Source organism: Pteronotus mesoamericanus, unplaced genomic scaffold (genome assembly GCF_021234165.1).
Source record: "Pteronotus mesoamericanus isolate MK-2021 breed Mesoamerican mustached bat unplaced genomic scaffold, CSHL_Meso_final contig_163, whole genome shotgun sequence".
NCBI lineage: Eukaryota > Metazoa > Chordata > Mammalia > Chiroptera > Mormoopidae > Pteronotus > Pteronotus mesoamericanus.
In genome coordinates, this window is record NW_026555064.1 from 6,829,682 (window position 1) to 6,852,717 (window position 23,036).

Below are 23,036 nucleotides of genomic sequence, written 5' to 3' on the forward strand. Positions count from 1 at the left end.
GAAAGAAGTCAAGGGCATGGCCCTTTTAAGGGCATAACCTAGGGCTTGAGCACATCACTTCCGCCAACCAGTGGCCTTGAACTTAGTCACGTGGCCACACCTAGCTGTTGGGAAGACTGACAGTGTTTTGCTGGGCAGCCATGCGCCCAGCTGGACCTCAGGGGTTCCTTTATCAAAGAAAGAAGAAAAACTTGGATGTTGCAGGATAGCTGGCAGTCTTTGCCTCTGATATCTTGTCTTGGGTTAATTCAAGGTCAAGGAGCCCAAAGACAGCTCAATAATTCCAGATGGCCTTTTGTCAGGATAGAGGTCCCAGGCTGTGACGGTGTGTGTGGTGGCCTGTTATTTCACTCTGTTAATCCTAAATCATATTTAGCTCGGGGGCTAAACTACCAGGGTTCAAACCTTAGCTCTAGCACTTGCCAGCTGAATTGATGTTAGGAAGTTCACTTCCACTCTCTGTGCCTGAATTTTCTCCTTTGTAAATTGCTGATGACAATAGAACCCAACTCTAGGACTGTGGGGAAGATTGATGAAGTAATTCTTGTAAAGCACTCAGAACAGTGCCTCCCGTAGTGTGCACAACAAAGAACTCTGAACATTATTATTACTGTGGGGAGTCCTGCCCTTGACTAACTGATTTGATGCCTGCTAATTTGAGCTTAACTTACTATGGAAAAATACCTGTTAATTTCCTTTGGTTTGAAAATCTCAATAAATATATTGTTGCATTGATCTTATTGAGATGTAGCTCCCACCCCTACCTCCAATAAAGTATCAGAACATGGGATTTCATTCAGAATGGGACTTGCAAGTAGGATTTGCAGTCCTAAATTGGGGCTGAAGTGAACCTGAGCCAACTCTTGAATCAGTGAATTGGCAGCATCTTAGATCCGAGCCACGCTGGTGAACAAGCTAGAAATTCAGTACAGACCGCTGATGGCCCCTCCTTTGTCACCTTTGTTGACTTCTCAACTGTTGTCAGAGATTGCTAGTTTGATCCAACAAAGTTCATTAAACTCAAGATAATTTAAGAACTCACAGTGAGAAAATTGCCGTTCAGCTCTGCAAATGGCATTAGTTGTCTTACTTTCTCCAGCATTTCAGATTTCAACATCTTGCAGCAGATATCTGTCCTTCCCTAACATTCGGCCTCATCAGCCCTAATAAGCAAATGACTAAAAACAAGGTTAGAACATCTTTATAGCTGCAAACATAAGTGTGTGTGTGTGTGTGTGTGTGAGAGAGAGAGAGAGAGAGAGAGAGAGAGAGAGAGAGAGAGAGACAGAGAGAGAGAGAAAATCTTGGCCACCAAAATTCACATGTGAATTGTTAGATCATTTCACACTTTCATTAGAGTAAATTTTGAAAGCAAGTCAGTACTTTCCCCCTATATGAAGTGACTGCAATGAAACCATGTATACTGTTGAGTGGAAAGCAAGATTTTCTATAGGCTCTAAGCACTCTGTTGTGAGTCAGCTAGTAGGGGCGGCCATACTGCCGTCTACAAACCTTGGTCGTGATTTTCTTCTCAAATTCCCTTTGGTCGTCGCAATATAATGTAATAGAATGATTCTATGCCCACTTAATCTTAAATTCAGTGAGGGAGAATGATGTTGATCCATTATAGTAATTCTTATTTTATCAACAGAAAACGATCAAACAATTTCATATAATCATATAGAAATGAAAATTATTTAGACTGGCTTGTGTCAAAATATTTCCTAGGCTGGCTAAAATTGTAAGCACTTAGAGGGCATGTGGGTTTAACAACAAAATGAGAATTTCCAGAATAAATTTCCATTTCTATCATGGAAGATTCGATTTCTTAAAACTCAACATATTACAATATAATGCTTTAATTATTCAAGACTTGAAGAAATAGGCTTTTGAGTATAGTTCCTCCAAACAGAGAAGAAAGCTTCCACTCTTTTTCTTCTTAAAAATAAGCGAATACGGGAAACAGAAAGGCAAAGAAGGAGCGGGTGAGAATGGGGACTGGTAGCCTTGCATTGATGAACAAGCCCCACCCAAAGTAAGGGGGCAAAGTCCTTTTCCTGGAAGGCAGCATTTCTGGGGAGGGGTGGCGGGCTGAGGGTAGAGGGGTATATGAATAATCTCTTTAAGTTCAAGGACTTTCTCAGACCTCTCCTGGGCCAACTTGAACCAAGCATAAGACTCTTGAGTGACCCAGTGAACAGTTGTAACTTCATACAAAGATAATCCTCTGGCTATTGTTATATAAGAGCTATAGAGAGAGTTTCTATAAAGGTCAGTGTGAAGCTTCTAAAATAGTTCACCTTTAAGAGCAAGAGCTGTACTTTGTTCTGTAGCATCTCTTATGTAACGCAGAGAAACTCATATTCTGACTGGAAGGTCACACTCTTGACATTGAGATGTGATTTATTTGTGGGAGACTCTCCAAGACCTCTAATTTTTGTTTTGGGATATTAAACTAGGATTCCATTGATTAATAATTACTGTAGATGGAGCCCTGGAATTGTGTGCCAGTGCCTTTGACCTTGTCTCTAACTTCGCACAGCCCCTGGGAGGACACCCTCGGTCCTCGGTGCACCGCGGTCAGTGTGTGTGGTTCGGTTCCGTGCCTATGAAAAGGGAACAGCACCTGCCGCAAAGGTAGTTTGGAGGAGCCAATGATATAGGTTATGTCAGGTCTTTAACAGAGAGCTCTTAGTGACTTTTATTTTTGGTGCTGTCACCGTTTTTCCTGCATAGGTGTTTAAGGGGGTAAGTGGAGAAATGATACCAAACATTCGAGTTGGTGAGAAATTTGCTTTGCTAGCGAGGAAATCAGATGCCCCTCCCACCCTTCTCCCACCACCGGGTCGCAGCTCCCTGCCCTTGCCGCCTCACCCCTCCCTCCCTCTTCTCCTCCACTCAGCCGGCATTACCAGTTTCGCAAAGGCCTTCCAGAGAGAGCAGATGCACAGGCAAGTGAGAAAATGGCTGCATATATCAATATTTTTGGAACATTTCTTCTCAATCAGCCCTCCCCTTGAAAGAATCAAGAACCTCCTTTCGAGCTGATACTTGAATGAGAAAATGAAGTCTCGTCCCTCCCTAGTTGCAAACGGTAGGTTTATCTGCTCCATGGAATCAAATGATTCCATTGTCCTCAATTTAAAATGGTATGGAGGACAGGAGCATCCTTTGGGTAGGGCAGACCCCGTGGCCCAGAGCGGGGGTTCAGTGGGGTCATGGCGGAGCTTGTTACTGCATTCAGGAGGCACTTAGCGCCACGACCATTTCACTGCTTGGGCCAAACATGGGTGCCCAGACTCAACACCCGCTCTCTCTTGCATATTTTCATATGATTTATTAGTTGACTCACTTCAAATTAAATTCAAAGGGAATTAGAGCCATTGGTCTAGGATACCTTACTCTAGCTCAGCAGGGATAGCAAAGAATTTCATAAAAATAATAGCTTTTTCCACTTCCCTTTTTTCAGACATTCCTGTTGCCCCACATTACGTGAACCTAATCAAATCATGACTTAGCCTTTCCCCATTGTTACTTAGAGCAAAAATGACCGGGTTAAAATGGCATACTGGTGATTTTCTTGGTGCCTAAATAACGTGGTAACATGATATATAAATAATGCAGCCAGGGAAGACACAGACACTCCCCGCAGGCAGCGGACAGGCACCTATGGTTACTAGACCGGGGCTAGGTATTGCAGTTCATTATTTTGGTTACACCGTCCCTTGGGAAGAGAAATGGGTATGCCAGTCTGTTTGAAAGCCCTGCTTCTAGAAACTCCCCTTTTACCTGCGGCTTCCTGCCAGTCCAGTATTTGGCATCTGGCTCTATTCAGTGCTCTGTCCTGCCTTGGATATTATTGGTTTCCTTAACAGTACAAATAACTCTCTGAATTGAGTCTTGACAAGTACAGAGCTTTTCCAGTGGCCTTCACCGGTGCTGAGTATGTGTCTGCTTTTTAAATAAGAAATGTGGCTCTCTCCAGGAGTTTCACCTGACAGCACCTCCTGTAAGCTTAGAATGTGACCACCTTTCCAGCTCAGAAGACGCCACCGGGACCTTGCGGCAGATGTGCACGCTGAGGAGGCAGCCAGCCACACGCTGTCGAAATCAGAATGTGGCAGCATTCCAAATGGGGGAGCATTTGTGAGTTCCCATATTAATATTAAATGCAAAAAAATCTTTGCTCATGCAACATTAAGGCTACAAATGTCCACATGCCAAAATTGGGAAATAGCAGAAAATAGGATTCTCATGGTGACATCTGTTCTCCACTCTAGTACACGTTCTGTAATACAGTGTACAGTTGGAAAACCGATTGGCTATGCAAAGCCTTTGGTGCGTCGTGTGATTAAGAACCTGAACTTCAGCACGGGGCCGGGGGGAGGGGGGCGCTGCGAAGAGAAGAGCGCTGAGCGAAAACGAGTTCCCTCCGAGTCTGGGTTTGACTGTGTGACTTCAGGCAAGCGCGTAGCTGACCCGCACCTCAGGTTCTCTGTATATTAATTAGAAGCAGCAATGTACCTTCTCCCCAGTTCACAGATGAGTCACAGATTCGGCTGAGATGAAGTCTCCGAAGCATGCGGCACCTCCATCATCAAAGTTAGAGGTAGTGACTTTCTGTTATGGGCTAGGAAATGGTGCAGCAGGGACAGGCTAGGACTCATAGGCCTTGTCTGTTTGCATGTGATTTGCATGAGTTTACGTGTGGCGTATATCAAAGCATGTTTTCTCTATCCTTTGCCTGTAATTAGTGAAAATTTAATAAAATCAACAAATATTTGTTGTCTACTGTATTTAAGATCTATATAAAGAGAGTGGATAGAAAGAGATGCTTTTGAAGATGATCAAATCAAAATGTATAAGAAAAACACATACATACAACCTAGAGTATTACCAGACAGATAACGAGAATGAATATATTGCATTTCCACTATGGAGTAAGATAGTGCCTCCATATTTCTGAATCTATTATTTGATTTTTTTCTAGAGTTTGATCTGTAACCAAAATATTGCATTGCTATGTTAATATTTAATTTATTTGATTTCATTTTCAATTTTAAATGGAAAGAAGATACTTTCTTCCTTTTGGATTTCTCCTTTTGCTCAACTACTTTGGTGCTGTACCACTGAGTACTACCTGTTTCTTAACATATCTTTAGGCTGTTGGATATTTGCATTTCTGATTTGTCAACTGCAAGTCCATTTCTGACTCTTTCAATCCTTAAATGATTAAATAGACGTGGTTTAGATTTTTATTTAGTTATAGTGATAATAGTAATGCCCTAACTTTTATATACAAATTCAATTTTTCAGACTCCTTCTTGATACAATATATGTGTTTGGAGTAGTATTAAATTTACATTAAACCTTTCACACTGTTAACTCTATTCTGTTCTTCAACAAGGACATTTTTGTTCAAGACTGCTGATAAGATTGTACAGGATGGGGCAAAAGTAGGTTTACAGTGGTTCGTATGGAAAAACAATGCAATAAATAATAATACAAGAATAAATTCTGTTTTATATACTCCCAACTGTATACCTACTTCTGCCCCACCCTGTACTTCCATCTGAGGCCATAAAATTCAGCGGCGCTTGCCATCTAGGAAAGAGAAAAATTAAAGGCATGACCTGGGCCTCCTTAGGACTCAGTCCAGGTGAAGGTCTTCAACCTATAAAAATCCCAAAGCCAGCAGGTACCAGCCTTTTTCTGCTCTGGCACAGAGATTAACGGTGCTCCCAGCGAGGGGTGACAGCCCACGGACACACCTAGAGTTGGTGCCACGTCGGGGAGGGCATGGAGTGCTTCCCTTTCCGGGGGCAGATCCTGGGTCAGACCAGCTCGGACTCTTACCAGCTGTTGAGGACAGCCTCATTCCTTCATCACTCTGAGCTTTGATTTCCCCCACCTACAAATAAGAGTAAAAATGACAGCAACCTTAGTGTTGTTGTGAGGATTAAATGAAATAATATAAATAAAGAACTTAGCCTTTACACAGTGCCTAGAACATCTAAATCCATGTTTTCTCCCCCATTTAAAAAAAAAGTACATGGATATTTGAATTATGGAGATAGCCTGATTTATTTATTTAAGAATAAAATGTTTGCCAACTGGGTTGCTTCTTATTGGTAACAAATGACCAAAGCTGTCCCATCATTCTGACACACTTTCATAGGAAAATACTAATAATCCCTCCCTCCTGTATGAGCTAACAGGGTATTTCCCAATCCCACGTCTGTGATCCATGCCTGGGGAAAAATAATTAAATCAACCAATAAAGGGAAAATCTCCACCTATAAAAACATATAACTCTGCTTAATCAAATAGACATATTGCTGGGTCAAGGAGAAAAATATTTATGATCAGTGTTGCCTTAAAATGTTAAATATGTCATCAGCTAACATAAATTTTATAATGTGCTAAAACCCAAGGTCAACAGAAAGGCAAAATAGAAGAGCTAAAGTTTCTGTTGGTGAAGAATTCAATAGATTAGGAGCAGAGAGAAGACTGAACATTTGAAACTGGATGTAGTCACACAAGAATATTGCAGTGTCTGGGAGCTGATAAGGGCTTTAAGGAAATTTAGAAATCTTTAAAGGAATGGATGATAAGATCAAGGCTGGTCCGTGAGAAAGAGGATAGAATAATTGAGAATACCAGTGGGTTTCAGTCTTCATGGAGAAAACATCAAAAGCCTTAGGGTCTTACTTGAATATTTGGAAATGACTGTGACTTGAATTTTAAAGGAAACATTAAATATTTTTAAAATACTTTATAAGTATGATTCATAGCACATCATATAATTTTAGGAGTAAATGGACATTAAAATGTTAGTATTTTAGACAGTCTGAATTTTCATGTTTTAGAGCATTTTTAGAAAGGTTAACTTCTCTAACAGCAGTGATTTGCTATTTTCTTTCTTTTTATTTTTAAGGTGAAGTAATTTATTTCTTTTTAATTTATTTATTTTTTCAAATACATTTGTCTCTGCCTTCTCCCCACCACTTTCTGCTATTTTCTTTTAGTTTATTTATTTCCTTATTTATTCCATAAATAGACAGGGTCTGGCACAAATAACGCCCCCTTTTATTACAAAATCATAAGCATGTAATTCTGTAGTGTAACAATATCACACTCAAGCACACCATAGGACATTTTAGGTGAAATGTTCAAATGAAAACCATAAATTATTACACCCATGTTATTACCCTGTATAAACAGAGCACATAGTCCAGCAATAAACAAGGTAAAAGGAGGTAAGTCTCATTTGCCCAATTAACAGTAATGTTTTCCCTCCAGATGACCTCATGTGTGTCCAAACTTTATAATAATTTGTAGAAGAAAACTCTTTTGGATTTGAAGATCTCCCATCACTTTAATACAGCCGTGGGATAGCTCCACACTCGAATGTCTGCCCTTTTTCTGAGAAAAGTTGAAAGAACAGTCATCGTAGGATCTGATTCCAGAGCAAGTGAAAGCTAACCTGAAAGGAGTTTTGTAATTAAAAGGTACATAATTGGCGCTCAGGTTTTTGCAATGCAGCAGCCAGCCTGCATAAAGACCTTAGAAAGAAGGGCAGAGGAACCGGCCACAGAAATGAGGCGGCAGCTGTGAGTTCCACCATTCGCTCTCCATCCAGGTCCCGGGAGAAGCATTTTGTTGCCTGAATAAAGCCCACTTTAAATGTGTGTGATCATAGGTGCTTCTCCTTTATGGTTGGTGAATACAGGGAAATTTAGAGTAGAACAAATCAAGACTATAACAGATAGATTTGTCTCTGGGGAAATAAATGAGAACTCTCAGAGTTTCTTCTTTGATTTTATAGTATAATAGTATAACGTAATGATTAGTTAAGGTTTTGGAGCCAGACAGACTTAGGTTCAGGATAGGCTGTCACTCACCAGCTTGGATGACCTTGAATTCATTATTCAGCCTCCCTGAACCTGGTGCCCTGATGCTGCTCTGTGTGTGTGTGTGTGTGTGATGCAAATAGTAAAAATAGTGTCGAACGCACATTGCTGTTAAAAGGTTAAATATGATATGTGTAAACTGCATAGTGCAGTGCCTTGCAAATGTAAATCCTCCGTAAACGTAAGCTATTGTTTTAATTATGCAATATCTCCTTAATATACTCTTAACCAACTCTGATATTGTTTTGCATAATGGAGATAAACTGCCAAAATGGGGTGAAACTAGTTATACACTGTAAGCTTTTGTCCGTTAGCCGTATGTGCAGCTCAGCCTTAGTGACTTAACCAAATGGGGGTCCCGTGTTGTTTTGTTTGTTTTGTTTCTTCACATAGGAAGGAATTCAGAAGGAGGCGGTGTGGGGCTGGTGCGGCAGTAGGAGGGCCCAGCCTCCTTCTCATTTTTATTCTACCGTCCTTGTCAGATGGATTTCATCTCCGTAGTTGGAAGTCAGCTGCTTCATCTCCAAACACGGGGGGAAGAAGAGCTTAGGGGGAAAGGCCTTTATTCAAAACTGCCCCTTTTTTTCAGGAAGTGGGGGAATGTCATAGACTCTGTCCCCAGGAACGTCCACCTATACCTCATTGGCCAGAACTGTGCCCACTGCTAGCCCCTAACAATAGTGGAAGCTAGAAAAACGTGTATGTTTTTAACTGGGCACATTGCCACCCTAAAAAGAAAATAATTGTAGCTCTGCTGGATCCTGAGTAAACCACCAGCTGTGTCTGCTACAAAGCCACAAGAAATACCCAGTTCCCAAGCCTGATGGTTTTCTAGCAAAGATTTATAGATGTCCTCAACATTGGGACATTCTGAGGGCATTTGCTAAGACATTAAGTCTTACCATTATCATTGATCTACGTAACTGGCAAGATAATAACCAAAGCCCTTTAGCTATGACTCCTGAATCAATATTGTCAGTTTATTTCTCTGCTGTAGTGTAAAATTAGGTTGCTATTTAGTTCAAAAGTCGTGATTTTGGTGATACATTTGTTGAGGGTCCACTGATCTTAGAAACACAAGTAGAGAAAAAATGTAGAAGCAACATCCAAAATCCCAATGGATTTTCTTAAGGTTAAGTTATATAGAGGTGACAGACATCAGTTGGCCTGGATTCAGCGATGCCCTGTGTTTGGATGCTTAGAGAAATTCCCTGAAGTTCTCAAGTTCTAGGTAATCAGACTCACTGGAATTAGGGGTACCAAGCCCTAGCCATTTTTTAGAGGAATGCAGGCTTTCTTCCACTCATTTTAAATGACCTGAGTATAAAATCAGATGTAGAAAACTTTTATGGTTCTTTACCAGCTTAACAGATTGCAAGCCAATGAGTAAGGATTCCTTGAGGCTAACTGTTGCCCAGCACTAAGCAAAAAAAGCGTTGTCCAACTTTTCTGGATTGATCCCAGGATGTTTACCAAGAACCGATTCCACAAACCTGTTTGATTGTAGACTCTGGCATTGATTTCTTGTAGCTGAGAGGAGCTTGAATGAGACTGTGGTACTTCAGTTCTCTGGACCCCAGTTTCCTTATATGTAAGAAGAGAACATTTAACAAGAGGATCCTTATGGTTCCTCCCTGAACTACTAAGGTTTGGAGCAGGCTGAAGACTGAGTTACTGCAGAAACCTTGATTCCATTACTCAACCCTGTGTACAGTACGCTGTGGGCTGCACCGGGGGAGAGAGGTTCTGGGCTTTTATGCCTCGGTTTCGTTCTCATGGAGATGAAGGAGTTGTATTCCGGGAAATCTGAGTCCTCAACTTGATCTGATGTTCTGTCAAGTAGAGTTCAATAGAGCTCCCTCCCAAATTCTACCAGATGGGTTTATTTTACAAAAAGTTTTGGAGTAATGTTTGATGGGTTTCATCTTCCCAGGACCTATGCACGGACTTTGCTAAGTTTGTTAAGCATTAAAGTTTGAAATGAGCCCAAAGAAGATCAAGGCTGTGAACTCTTTTTATGTCTAAGAATCTCCACCCAGTGTTTTTAATTGGGCACAGATTGACAAAAACTATTGCTAAATTCTGCTATCTCAGCTGTCCTTTGAGTTGGCATCTAGACTGGCAGAAAATCCCATACTTTGGAAGAGTGTTTGATATGGTCTTTAATGGGCATCTCGTTACACTAAGACCTGTCGAGGGGTGGTCATAAGGAACCTAATAATCTGTTAGGACCTGCCAAGTTACCCTAAATTGGTAACCCTTAAAAAGAAAAAAAAAATCATACAGGTAACTGCAAGCCCCAGAGCAAAGATATTAACCCCCAAAGAGTCCTTAACCACAGCTGACTCCTTAATTCACCAACATTGCTCAGAAGGACGTGGCTTGTTTCAAGCAGGGGTCCTGCCAAAAAGCCCATGAAACCAAGAGACGGAGCCAGTAGGGACAGGGTCGAACCCCCAAATCACATGGTCTGCCTGGAACTGGCCTGATAGGTTTTAACCTATGCAGGGTACTGACTCTAAATGCAGAGGGTTTCAGGATTTCTGTTGCGATGTGCCTTGATGAGGGAAAGAAGTGATCCAAATACCATCTGTCACAATGGAAAACCCACGCGGCCCCAAAGCCTCTTCTTCAATGAGCAGCCGATGCGGATTTAGTCAATCTGGACAGTTATTTATGCGCTGAGGTCACACTTTGGCCCATCTTTCGCTTACGGCTTTAACCGAATAAAGCCTTCTCTCTCTCTGCATTTCTCTTGCCAAAGTCAGGTTGAGAGATGGTTCTTTGAGAGGATTGTCTTGGCAGGAGATACAGGGATCTTCTCACGCAGTGACAAAGCCAAATGATACACCACTCAGTGGGGGCTAAGTGATGTTAATATTGAAAAGAAGCAAACTATGGCCCTTCCCTTTGCCCCTTTTGTCTTTTTGGTTTGGTTTGATTTTTGCGGGGTTTTGTTATTGTGGGTTTTTTGCATGTTCTGTTTTTGTTTGGGGTTTTTTTGTTTGTTTGTTTGCTTTGTTCATATTTCTACCCCCCCAAAAAATGCTCCCCAAATGTCAGTGAAAAAGGTCCAGGATAACTTTCTTCAGTAATAACTAGTCTACCTCAGAGGGGGTTAGCTTTTAGGATTCTCCCACTTGCTCTTCCCCTTGTTCCTTGTATAGTCAGATTTTTGCCATATTGCAGTTTCTAACTTTTCTCTGGCTGGAAATACTCTAGGCTGACACTTTCAAGAAGGGAGACAGAAAGAAATCCTAGTGTCTGTGAATTGTTGCTAAATCTGCACGTGTCCACTTGTAACCAAGAATATTAAACTCAGAGCCAAGCAGCAGGAGGGGAAGAAAAACCCCTTCCTTGTCTCCGTAGACTTTGGTGTTCTTCCCATAGGGCACAGAGGAGCTGCAGTGAGACCGGAGGGCAAGACTCTGCCCCCCCAGAGTCACCAGCCAGGCTACCTGAGGCAGAGACTTCAGTTCTCTGGACCTCAGTTGCCTTATATGTAAAAAGGGAACATAGAACAAGATGAACCTTGAACACTGAGCTAAGGTTTGGGACAAGATTGTGACTTAGTTACTATGGAAACCCTGATTCTGTTCCTCGACCTTGTATAAATTGTAGCGTGCCCTGGGCAGGGGAAGGCGAGGGAAGAGCCCTAGAATTTTATGCCTTGGTTTCATCCTCAAGGAAATGAAGGGCTTGGATTCCAAAAATACTTGATCTAATGCTCTGTCAAGTTTGTGAAGCTCCTTCCCAAATTCTAACCAGATGGGTTTCTTTCATGGAAAAATTTGGAGAAATGCTTGATGGATTTCACCTTCCCAGGACCTGTGCATGAAATGAGACTTGTCCCCATGGATCACTGTATCATACAGGCAGAGTCTGGAACACTGTCTCTTGGTTGCTAAGCCACCTTATTATGAATGAGGAATCTTGGTTCACTATGAATGGGAAGAGCCTTGGACTGGGAACGCTAAGGTGCGTGACTGACCATCTCTGCACCCTGTTCCTGCCTCTCCGCTGTACGGTGGGGATAAGAGTGCTTGTTCCTGTGACCCCGTTGCCTTCATTTAAAACAAAAACCTGTTTAAGGAAGAGGAAAATCCCTGAATGGCGTTCAAGGCAAAGAGCGCAAGTGGAAAAAGAGAGAGAAACAGCTGTTCAGAGTGCCAAGTAGCCAGGAATGTATGGGTACTCCAGGAATCCGAGTATAAGAGTGTGAGGAGAAATAAAAGGTGTGTAGGACACAAAATCCTCTGAGACTCTGTATCAAAGAATAGACATGGGTGGGCAAAAGCAGGCTTACAGTCGTTCGTATGAAAACTAATTCAATAATTAAGAAATAATAATACTAGAATAAGCTGTTTCATGGACTCACAACTGTAAACCTACTTTGCCCACCCCTGCATTGGCTTTAGGAAAGTATTGTTTTATAAAAGAAATGAAGAATGCACAGCAGGGAAACCACCAACAAAATGCAAGGCCAACCTATTGAATGAGGGAAAATATTTGCAAATCAAATATCTGGTGAGGGGTTAGTATCCAAAATATCTAAAGAACTTACACAACTCAAGAGCAAAGAAAAAAAAATCAAACAATCCAGTTAAAAAATGGGCAGAAAATATGAACAGACATTTTTCCAGAGAAGGCATACAGATGGCCAACAGGCACATGAAAAGATGCTCAACATTACTAATCATCAGGAAATGCAAATTGAAACCACAAAGAGGTATCACCTCCCATCTGTTAGAATGCTATTTTCAAAAAAGACAAGAAGTAACAAGCATTGGTGTGGATGTGGAGAAAATGGAACCCTGTGCATTCTTGTTTGGTATAGAAATTAGTGCAGCCACCCTAGAAAACAGTACGGTGCTTCCTCAAAAAATTAAAAATAGAACTACCACATGAGCCAGCAATTACATGTCTAGGTATTTATCCAAAGAAAATGAAAACACTAACTCAAAAAGATGAATGTACCTCTACACTCATTGCAGCATTATTTACAATAGCCAAGACATGGATGCAACCTAAGTGTCCATCAATGGATGAGTAGATAAAGGAAAAAAATACATATATATTTTTTGTATTTTGTACATATGTATGTATGCATGCATATATATCACAATGGAATATTATTCAGCCACTAAAAAAAGGAAGGAAATCTTGCCTCTATAGTGGGAATGAGCAGAGAAGAAGGAAAGTTGAGAATGATTGTCGTGTTAACCAATAAAGTGTCTGCCAGAGAATTTATGTTGAAGAGAATAATCCTGTGGCTTGTTATTAGGGAGAAGTGAGGAGATGGAACCTTTGGGGGTAAGGCTCACGGCTGTAAACATTTCCTCTAATAAAATCATTAAATCACAGTTCTTGTGTTGAGTTAAAACACCTATTCAGAAGCAAATAGCCTCATTTTTCACCCTGAATTGGTCATAAACCTTACCTAATGCTATTTACAGGCCTCAGTCTTTCCCACTATAAAATAAGAATAATGTTTATTCCCTTCCTCTCTTGGACCCTTTTATTCAATTATTCATTTATTCAACAACTCTATACTAGGTACCTACTATGTATCAGGCACCGTGCTAATGCTGAGGATACACAAATAAATAATGCAGAACCCCTTTCCCCGTGACTCTCATTCTAGTAGGGAAGGGAGGCCAGGAGCATATTTATTGCACACCGCTACGTGTTGGCCCGTGGTGGGAGCTTTATGTTAGAAAGATGTATATATAATGTATATGCTGCGTAAACAAGTAATGTTATAGGTAGAGAGGCGCCATAGAAGTCTTCATAAAAGCACTTTGGGACAGGGAAGGGGAAATGACTCATTCTGCCCCGGGGAATGGGAAGGCTTTGGTGAAACCTGAGATAGGACTTGAAAAGGGGCGGGGCTTCCCTGTGCAGAAGTGCTGGGTGGGGCTGCCTCCTGGGGGAGGCACAGTTGACTCAAAAGCATTGACAGCTTAAAAGGGACTAATTTGTTCCCCAAAGGGCGAGTAGCCCCCCTCTGCTGAGCCTTTGCTGGTGGGAGGTGATGTGGGAGCTGGAAGTGGGGTGGTGGCTGCAGCAAGGGGAGGCAAAGGACCTCAGAAGCTGCGTGAGGAGTTGGGCCTTGGGGAACCTTCGGAAGGGAGGACGAGACTTGATCAGATTTGTGCCTCATCAGGATCATTCTGGGACCCGTGAGGAGGGACTGTTGGGATGGAGAGAGGCTGGTGGTGGCAGGGAGACTGTTGGAGCCTTTTGCAGAAACCCTGGTGAGAGACGGTGACTCGGTTAAGGCAGTCGGGCTCCTTTTTAGTTTTGTCTAGGTTTCCAGAATTATTGAAACCAAAGAATAGAAAAACTTTACATAAAAACATGTCCATGTGAGCTTCCACATTGTTGTCCACACACACATATGCACACAATTGAAAGATGATATCTTTTTGTTAAACCTGTAGTGTGTGACCCCGGCGGTCGCCAGGCCAGCTCATCCAGTGCACGGCGACGGGGATGGAGCCCGGCGTCTGCATCTCAGAACCAAGCTTTAGAATGTACACCCCACAGGACACTCGCCACCGTCCCCGCAGTGGCCTCCTTACATAGGGTTACCATCCATATGGCTGATGCATGGAAATTAGAGCCAGCCTACGTATCAGCTTTTAGAAGTATTTCTTCATCAATAGGTTCACAGTTGCAATGTTTGAAGATATTTTTGAAAACTTTGGATCATCAAGAACTGGGGACAAAATGTGCTCCTCTCTTCTGGAATGCCTCCAGGGGACCTGTGGTCGCAGCTGGCAGCTCTCAGGGACAGTGTGGGCCAGCCCTGCTTCAAAAAGGCAGACCGTAGACATTTAAGAGCTTGTCCTTGCTGGGCGCCGTCACAGGTGAATCTCACTCTAGAACTAGGCGGACAGCTTTGGGTGGCTGATTGGATGTGTTGAAAGACAGAGAGGAGGGAGTCAAAAAGATTCTGAGGTAAGATCAACAGCTTCTGGTGAATGATTGGATGCGTTGAAAGACTGAGAAGGATGAATCAAAAAAGTGTCTGAGGTTCTCCCATGGCATTTGGCTGGAACTGTTCAAAGGCAACACGGAAGATTATGGCATCTGCTGAGCTGCTTTCTGGCCCCATGGAAAGGGGCGTGGGCCTTTGACTTCAGTACTTGTTTTGTCAAAGTCATACACCTCCCCTGGGGTCTTCAACCCCACAGCCTCATCCAGCTGTGATTTCAAGTTCATGTCCTGGGATAAGGTTCCCCGTGGCTCGTGGTTGCCGCAGTGCATGAGAAATGAAAACAGGAGGCCACAGCAATGCAGACAGCAAGCAGGGAGAGGAGCCGATCCCTGGACAGGGCTTGGGGTCCCGGCACTGGCAGGGAGGGACGCCCCACGGTGGCTCTGGCCTGTCCCATCACCGCTGCAGGCTGTTCTTTCCACTTCGCTGAAGCCCAGTCTTTGTAGCTGGGAGAGTCCTTCAAGGCCAGGAGGGGATTAGACTTTTCATGATGCTTCAGTTGCTCGAGTACATGACTAATACTTGAAAGAATTAAGAGGCTTCTTTATTTTTAATTGCATCTACTTGTTTGGAATGTGACTCAGTTAATTCATTCTTATCGTGAATGTAGTGGAAGACCCTGTACCCTCTTGACCTCTCCTTGTAATTATTACTATCATCCTGCTTTGAAGCGCTGTTTTGATTACACACCGAACTGCCCTCTCATCGCTACGTGGCTCAAAGGCCCACTGCTTGGACTCAAGGACAGTCATCTCAGAGTGGTTCTTGTCCTCAGCAGGTTGATGGCCTCTCTACTCCCCTCCTTTCCTCCATAATTCTGCCCCTTCCCCTTTAGAAGTTTTTCGTCATACATTCCAACTTGAACAAGAAGACTAGCTGTTGTCTCTGAGGCCCAAAGAGCAATGTTTTAACGCTGACAAATCAATAAACGCGCCTTATCAGGGTTGGCATTGCTGGCAGGTGCCTCACAGCGAACATTATTGCAGTTTCACCATCACTCCATCATTCCTCCCACCCACCCCCCTTTCCAAACACGCCCGGGTTTGTTTCTCCTCCTCTTAGATTATACTGTCTGGCATTCAAATGAAAATTGATCCAGTCAGTGCACCCAAATGCCGGGGGCAGCCTCTATTGGGGAAGCAGTTTTAACCAAACTGTGAAATCAAGTTCTTTACCCAATGTTGTCTCTGAGTGGTGGCCTGAGAATTTTCATCTGCTTGGATCTTCTAAGAAGTCTTTTCCATCGCGTAATCTTCGCCACATGGTACCCAGCTCTGTAAAGCAGTACTGTGCTTTAAGAAGAAGTAATTGACTGAAGTAGAGGACAAGCTATGAACCCAGTAAATAATTTGTCTTATCCAAAGTAAGGCCTAAAGGCCTTTCGGTGGTCCAGGCAGCTGTCCTTGTGGAAGCATCCCCTTTCCTCTTTTGGTGCTTTCTCTTTCTCCTAACTCCTTATATTACTATCGAAGGAAGGTTTGTATAATCCACTGGAGTTCAGGGGGAAGAAATGAGGTAAAGAAAATTAAAGGCAATCCTATGGATGTTGATGAGAAAATAAAATGTTTTTAAGGTGACAGAGAACTGTATTAATGTCCATTTATTTCATTCATGCCTGGGAATTAGGAACATACAACTTCTCCCAAATATAATGAGACATTGGGAAAATTCAAGCTGTGCACTTTGCATTAAGAGAGTTTTAAGCAGAAGGGTGTTTTAGTCCATTCACACTACCAAAACAAAACAACATAAGTGTATTTCTCACAGTGCCGGAGGCTGGGTGTCTAAGATCCCAGTGCCTGTGTGGGCATGTGAGGGGCCTCTTCTGGGTCACAGACTTTTCCCTTCAACTCACACGTGGAAGGAGTGAGGGAGCTCTGTGGCGCTGCTTTTATCAGGGCACCAAACCCCTTCAGGAGGGCTCCACCCTCATGACCTCAGTACTTCCCAGAAGGCCCACCTCCTGATACCACCTTGGGGATGAGGATTTCAACTTAATGAATGTGTGGGGGGGGGGGGCACAAACACCTGATCATAGCAAGCAACTTGCAGTTGTCATCACTGAGTCTCTGTGACCTAAGTTCCTCATTAGAGATGTTGTACAGCCCTTTTGAATGTCGGGCAAAGCTTTTCATCATAAAGGGCAGTGAAAGCATATTTCCTTCCAAGGGACTGAACCATTTGTTTTTGCATCAGAATCTGAGACTCCGCATTCTTGATTTACTATCTTGTGGCAAAAGTCTGCATTTCTGGAATTTTTACATACAGCTCAACCGTTGAACAATTTTTTTATTCACTACTGATTGTAGAGTAGACATAGCGCTAAACCACGCTACCAACCTACTGGAGGGCTGGGTTGGCTGATCTTTAGTGATGAAAGAGAGGAAATACCGGAGACCTGATCGTTGGCCGCCACATCACTTCTTTCAAGAATAGCCTTCTTAGAGACAGTAAATGAGCATGAAGACCAGAGGTTACTGGGACTTATTTGCCGATGCCAGCCACATTCTTCAGAAGAAAACCTCTGCTTAAATCCCAAATGTTGACTAGACTGAAACATGCTCATGTTGCCTCGGTTATTCCTCATGATCCTTTTTTCTTTTGGTCCAGAAACAGAAAAGCTCGTACTAGAGGCAGGCAATGGGCTGCCGTCCTGGAAATTCAATGACCAGCTCTTTCCCTGTGACGTGTGTGGGAAAGTATTTGGCCGACAGCAGACGCTGTCCCGACACCTCTCGCTGCACACAGGTGAGTCCGGGCCTCCCTGCTGTGCCCGCCCCATCCGGGTCCCCAGCTTCTCTCTCGTCAAGAAGCTGAGTGTCACTGAGAGAATTGTAACCGGAAGTGGTGGGCATGTCTTCATCCTGACCTTTTCAAGCTATTTTACCAGGCAGGTTCAAATAGGGCCCTGCAAAAGGTTTTTTATTTGTATTGAAAGGACTCACAGAGCTCAAGTAGGATTGATGAGAAAAGATGCACACTTGGGCACATCCGGGTAAAAATTCCTCGACTCTTAAGGAGTTTATTGCTCTTGTTGGCCCAGGGGATGGGTCTGTACCCCATCTTATTGGTATCACTCACCTTATTGTAGGTGGGAGTGGTAGGGATGAAGAGCACCTTGGTGGAGGAACAGTTGCTGTCTTTATTTACATATAATAGTAAAGAAATATGGCTGATTCTGTGTGTTGGGAACAAGAAAGCAACCAAGTTAAGAAGTAAAGGAGGAATAAATGTTAATGTAATCAATGCAGCAAAAATAAGTGAAGACAAAAAGAAATACGGTACAGACCGTGGATGGCTAACTCAGTGGTTAGAATGTTGTCTGGATACGCCAAGGCTGCAGGTTCAATCCCTGGTCAGGGCACATACAAGGAACAACCAATTCATGCATAAATAAGTGAAACAACAAAGCAATGTTTCCCTCTCTCTTTTCCCCTCTCCCCCGTTTCCTCTTTCTAAAATCATTTTTAAAAAATATGTCAAAATCAATAGTAAACATAAAACTAAGATGGAAATAATGAAATGAAATTTTCAACTTTTGCACTGAAGATCAGACTTTTTAAAAGTTCAAATGTATCTTATTTATAAGAAATGGAAAACAAAATGATAAAATGAATAGAGGTTTTGCTTATCACATGAAATCGAAAAGGCGGGACACAATTAATACGACAAGATTTTCTTTTTTATATATATCATCATTTTTAATCTTAAATATTAAGCTACTAGACAAAATTTAGTCATATACCTAGCCACAAAAAAAAAAAAAACACTTCAATATGTTCAAAAAAGTGGACATTTTCTAGGCCACATGCTGTACACTTACTTCAATGAAATTTAAAATAACCGAAGACCAATAAAGTGTCCTACCTAATCAGGTCAAAGAAAAGGAAGAAGATCAAAACACAGATTGCAGACATCTAGAAGGAACAAAAGGGGGACACGCCGTACCTACACCTGCCGCAAAGGACTGCAGCTCCAGGCAGAGGGGAATTCCTAGGTCACTGTAATCATAATGGCGCCCTAGGTTTTGTTGTGAAAAATCTTTTCTGTGTCCTTCCCTGTGAAGTAGATAAGATGGGTGTTCTTGGAAGGCAAGCTCAGTGTTAGAAGGTGAGCACGCTAAGGACAGAAAATGAGGTAGTTTTCGTCTTCAGCTACCATCCGTCCCTTTAGCTGTGCAGTAAAAGCAGAGCCTGCTCCTTTCACTCTAATTTGCTTGATTACCCGAATGAATTCAGACTGCCACTCTGGAAACAGGCCTGAAACAGTGTCAGTTTTAGGAGAGCGTTTCCATTAAGAAATTAATTGAAATGTTTTATTTTATTTATGTAAAACGTAAATTTCCAATTAAATTATTTCACACGAGTCTTTTTTTTTTTCCTTTAATTTCATTAGCTTTCCTATTTCTTGGCTGACCCCGGCCTAGAGTTTAGAGAAAATGCTGTGGCTTCTTTTACACACCGGTCCTATGAACACTGTTTCCCTCCCCTGCCCGCAGCTCAGCACCCACCCACCCCGTCACATGGGGAGCCATGTGCATAGTCACACACAACATGCGGTGCTTTTAGCCCATCTTAGCCTGTGGGTGTCCAGGAGAAAGCAGACGGCCCAATTGCCCTGAGACTTTCTTTTATCCTTGGAAGTATTAATACAGGCATGACCTGCTGGATAAAGACTTTTTAGATATTTACAATTCCAAGGCCTTCCCTTTGTCTTCGCTTGAAACGAGACGTGAACTCCCCTTTCCTCCGTACCTTTCAGTGGTCTCTTGCAAGGTGTTGGGATTTCATTTCTGAGCTCGGCCGGGGTCTTTTCCTGTTCCTTCTCCCCAGAGGAAAGAAAATACAAATGCCACTTGTGCCCCTATGCTGCTAAGTGCCGTGCGAACCTGAACCAGCACCTGACCGTCCACTCGGTGAAGCTGGTGAGTACGGACACTGAGGACATTGTCAGCGCCGTCACCTCTGAAGGCAGTGACGGGAAGAAGCACCCTTATTATTACAGGTGAGCTGTGGCTGGAACCCAGGGGTCCAGCCTTCCCAACACTCCCTGCCCGTCTGCAACGCAGGCGTGACGAGGCCCCTGCTCAGTCAGCACGCCGACCTGCGTTTTCCTTGTCGCTTTGCTTAGACTGAACCCTGCTGTTGCAGTGACTCCTCTCCTGGCATGGCTGCCCCGGTGGAATTAATTGAAAGGGAAATGGCCGTGGAGGTGGCTCCCCGGGGCGGAGCAGCAGAAAGCGGCAGGGCTCTGGGGATGATTAGCTTGTAGGTTTGTGCGTCTGGTCGGCTCCCCCCTTTGTAACTGAGCACTGCTGCTTCCTGGGGATTGTCCTAAGGAAAAAAAAACCAGAAAAAATAAACCTGAGAACCCTGACGCATAGCATATTTTCCCCGAGTCATGTTGTCCTTTCATATGTGGATTTTATGGTTTTCTCCCACATCCAACCATAAATCCATATTTGGTTCGGTTGCCATAAAACCCCACGTTTCAGGCCTTCTACCAGATCTCATCCACGAGAGAGGCCATACAGGTTGGTAGAAACTTGCTTTTGCCCGAAATGTCTCCATGGATGGGTGGCTTCTGTCGGGAATTGTCACAGGCAGGAGAGCCGTCCCACAGCCTGTGCTTCCATTCCTGCGCGGAAGGCCCCGGAGGCGGCTCCAAGGGGCCCCACGCACCCGCGCCGCTCGTATCTTGGCAAGGCTGTCCTGCATCGCCTTGTCCCAAGGAATCTGTTAGGAGACGTGCAGCATCTGGAATCTGTGATTTTTAGTTAACTCTATGATGATCTGGCATCATTAGAGCATGTAGGGGACTGTTACAGGACGGCGGCCACTCCCAGGCACCCAGCAAGCAGCAGACTTCCCTGACGCCAGCCTTTCGGTGGGGAGGTCACGTGTGTGAAAGCGCACTCTCTGAGTGCGCTGGGCATACCCGGGCAGCCTTCACTGAGAATATCACTCCTCTCCCTTCTTTCCCTTCCTCCGCTCATATAGCTGTCATGTGTGTGGATTTGAGACCGAGCTCAATGTCCAGTTTGTCAGCCACATGTCACTCCACGTGGACAAGGAGCAGTGGATGTTTTCCATCTGCTGTACCGCCTGCGACTTCGTCACCATGGAGGAAGCAGAGATTAAGGCTCACATCGGCACCAAGCACACAGGTGACCGTCCCTGCCGGACCTTCCCGCCTCCGTTCCCCGCCACCCCAGCCTGCCCGCCCACCAGGCAGAAGCGTCCTCCTCGTCCTGTGACACTGACATTTCCTTCCTCAGAAGGAAGAGCGTCCCCCGGTAGCAGAGCCACACTTCCCCGTAGCCACGGTGCCACGGCCAGGCCCAGCTTGTGCACCGGCTGAGCTGTCGGCTTGTCATCACCATCACCTTGGTAACAGCCATTAAGCTCTCCCGATGTCCCAGGCCGGCACCTTTGCACGCTGGATCCCGTGTAAGCCTCATACAGACCCTCTGAGGTCAGTACTGTTGTCATGGTTTAGAGGCCGAGAACCGAGGCTTAGCAGAGGTGAGGTATTCTGTCCGAGGTCAGCCATAGGACGTGACTCCAGAAACTCAGACCTGGACAGTGTCCATTCTAGAGCCTTCTTCCTGTATTGCTGCTGTCCTGGCAGCCCCACACAGCCCTTGGCGAGGGCTGCGTCTCCCTGCGTTGCTGGGCCAGGGCATGGCGCACCTGCCTCTGCGGGCTCTGCTCCTCGCCGGGAGACGGCAGCCCTGACACCCTCCACGGTGCCGCGTGGCCGGTCCGTGCAGAGGCAAAGAAACCCCGAGTCTCCCGAGAGCCCGGTCACTCCCTAGGCCACGGCTGAGACTGTGCCAGTGCTCGCCTTTCATTTCCGACTCTTGCCATCCTGGTTAACTTCTTCCATTTAATGATGTTAACATTTTGACTTAGCCGTGCAATTATCCTCTCGCAAGTGATGGTTACAAATGACACCAGCACGGAGTCATTATGTGAGAATGAGGAGGAGCTCCCTGCGTTCGCAGCGCTTACAGATTACAAGCCGATGTGGCTCACTGCAGCCCCGGGTGTTGGGTCGGCCCCTCACATAATCAGCACTTGAAGGATTCAAGAAGGGACGTTTCCCTGACATTTGTGCTGACAATGGACGTGGCCGAGAAGGATCTCTCTGTGCTTTCCTGGCCGCCTTGGTGCCATGGTGCCAACAACAATAAAAGCTTGTTTTTGTCAGTAAGTTTAGCAGCTCTGACTTGGAAGTATGCAGAGAGCCATTCTGCTGAGTGAGAGGGTGCCATTTTTACAGTCGGTTGTCTCACCATAACCACGTTAGCACCATGGGCCACAGGTGAGCTGGGAGTCCCACGTTGGAGACAAATTACATGCAGCAGTTCTGGAGCAGCTAATGGAGGGACAGGCCAGCCTCTCTCCCATTTCCACTGGCTTTTCAGATACTCTTTTTCTTTTCCTCTCTCTCTTTTCCCATTCTTCTAACCTTCTCCACACCAGAACATGCCTAAAACCAGCCGAGAACCTTCCTGCTCCCTCCCCATTCCACAGCCCCTTCCACCACCACCCTCAAGAAAACCACAGAATCACAAAGGCTGAAAGAAGCCGGACTTGGTCTCCAATTTTGTAAGTCTTGTTCTCTAGTTTCCTTAACCTTCACAGGAACGGGCACCTTTCACTCCAGGGCCCTGGGAAACCTGCAGTGCCGCCCTCTTACCTAAATGAAGTTGTGCTCTGCAGGACGAGCCTGAGTCAGCACAGAACATTTTCATTTGGCCTGTCTCAGACTTCCTTGCTGGCCAGTCTTACCCAAGGCGCGCTTGCGAATGGGGTGCTGAGCGGCCGTCGGCAGCCCGTCCTCTGCTTGGGTGCGTCTGCAGTGACCACTCTTTATTCCCTTCCTCCCACTCCCAGCTTCTGGCCCCTGCAGAGCATGTATATCAGCAAGGCGAAAATACTCCCTCTGGTGCTCATGCGACTTCCTCAGTGCAAGTTTTGCTACAATTTTTAAATGTTGTGATAATGGCATTGAGGACTTTGAATAGCTATTTAGAAAATACAACCATCAATACTTTACCTCACACTGACACGGAAATAACTTAAACAGTCCCTGTTTACAAATCTGCCCTGGAA

At 44.2% G+C, this 23,036-nt stretch overlaps 1 protein-coding gene across 1 annotated transcript in view; it reads left to right on the top strand.

Annotated features, from left to right (window-relative positions):
• The window catches only part of ZNF827 (zinc finger protein 827), a 154,924-nt gene that overhangs the window by 121,418 nt on the left and 10,470 nt on the right, over positions 1-23,036 (top strand). Inside the window, exons 9-11 of the mRNA XM_054562789.1 lie at positions 17,527-17,664; positions 19,749-19,920; positions 20,916-21,082. Coding sequence (XP_054418764.1) covers positions 17,527-17,664; positions 19,749-19,920; positions 20,916-21,082 — 477 coding nt within the window. The remainder of the gene's footprint in view (positions 1-17,526; positions 17,665-19,748; positions 19,921-20,915; positions 21,083-23,036) is intronic.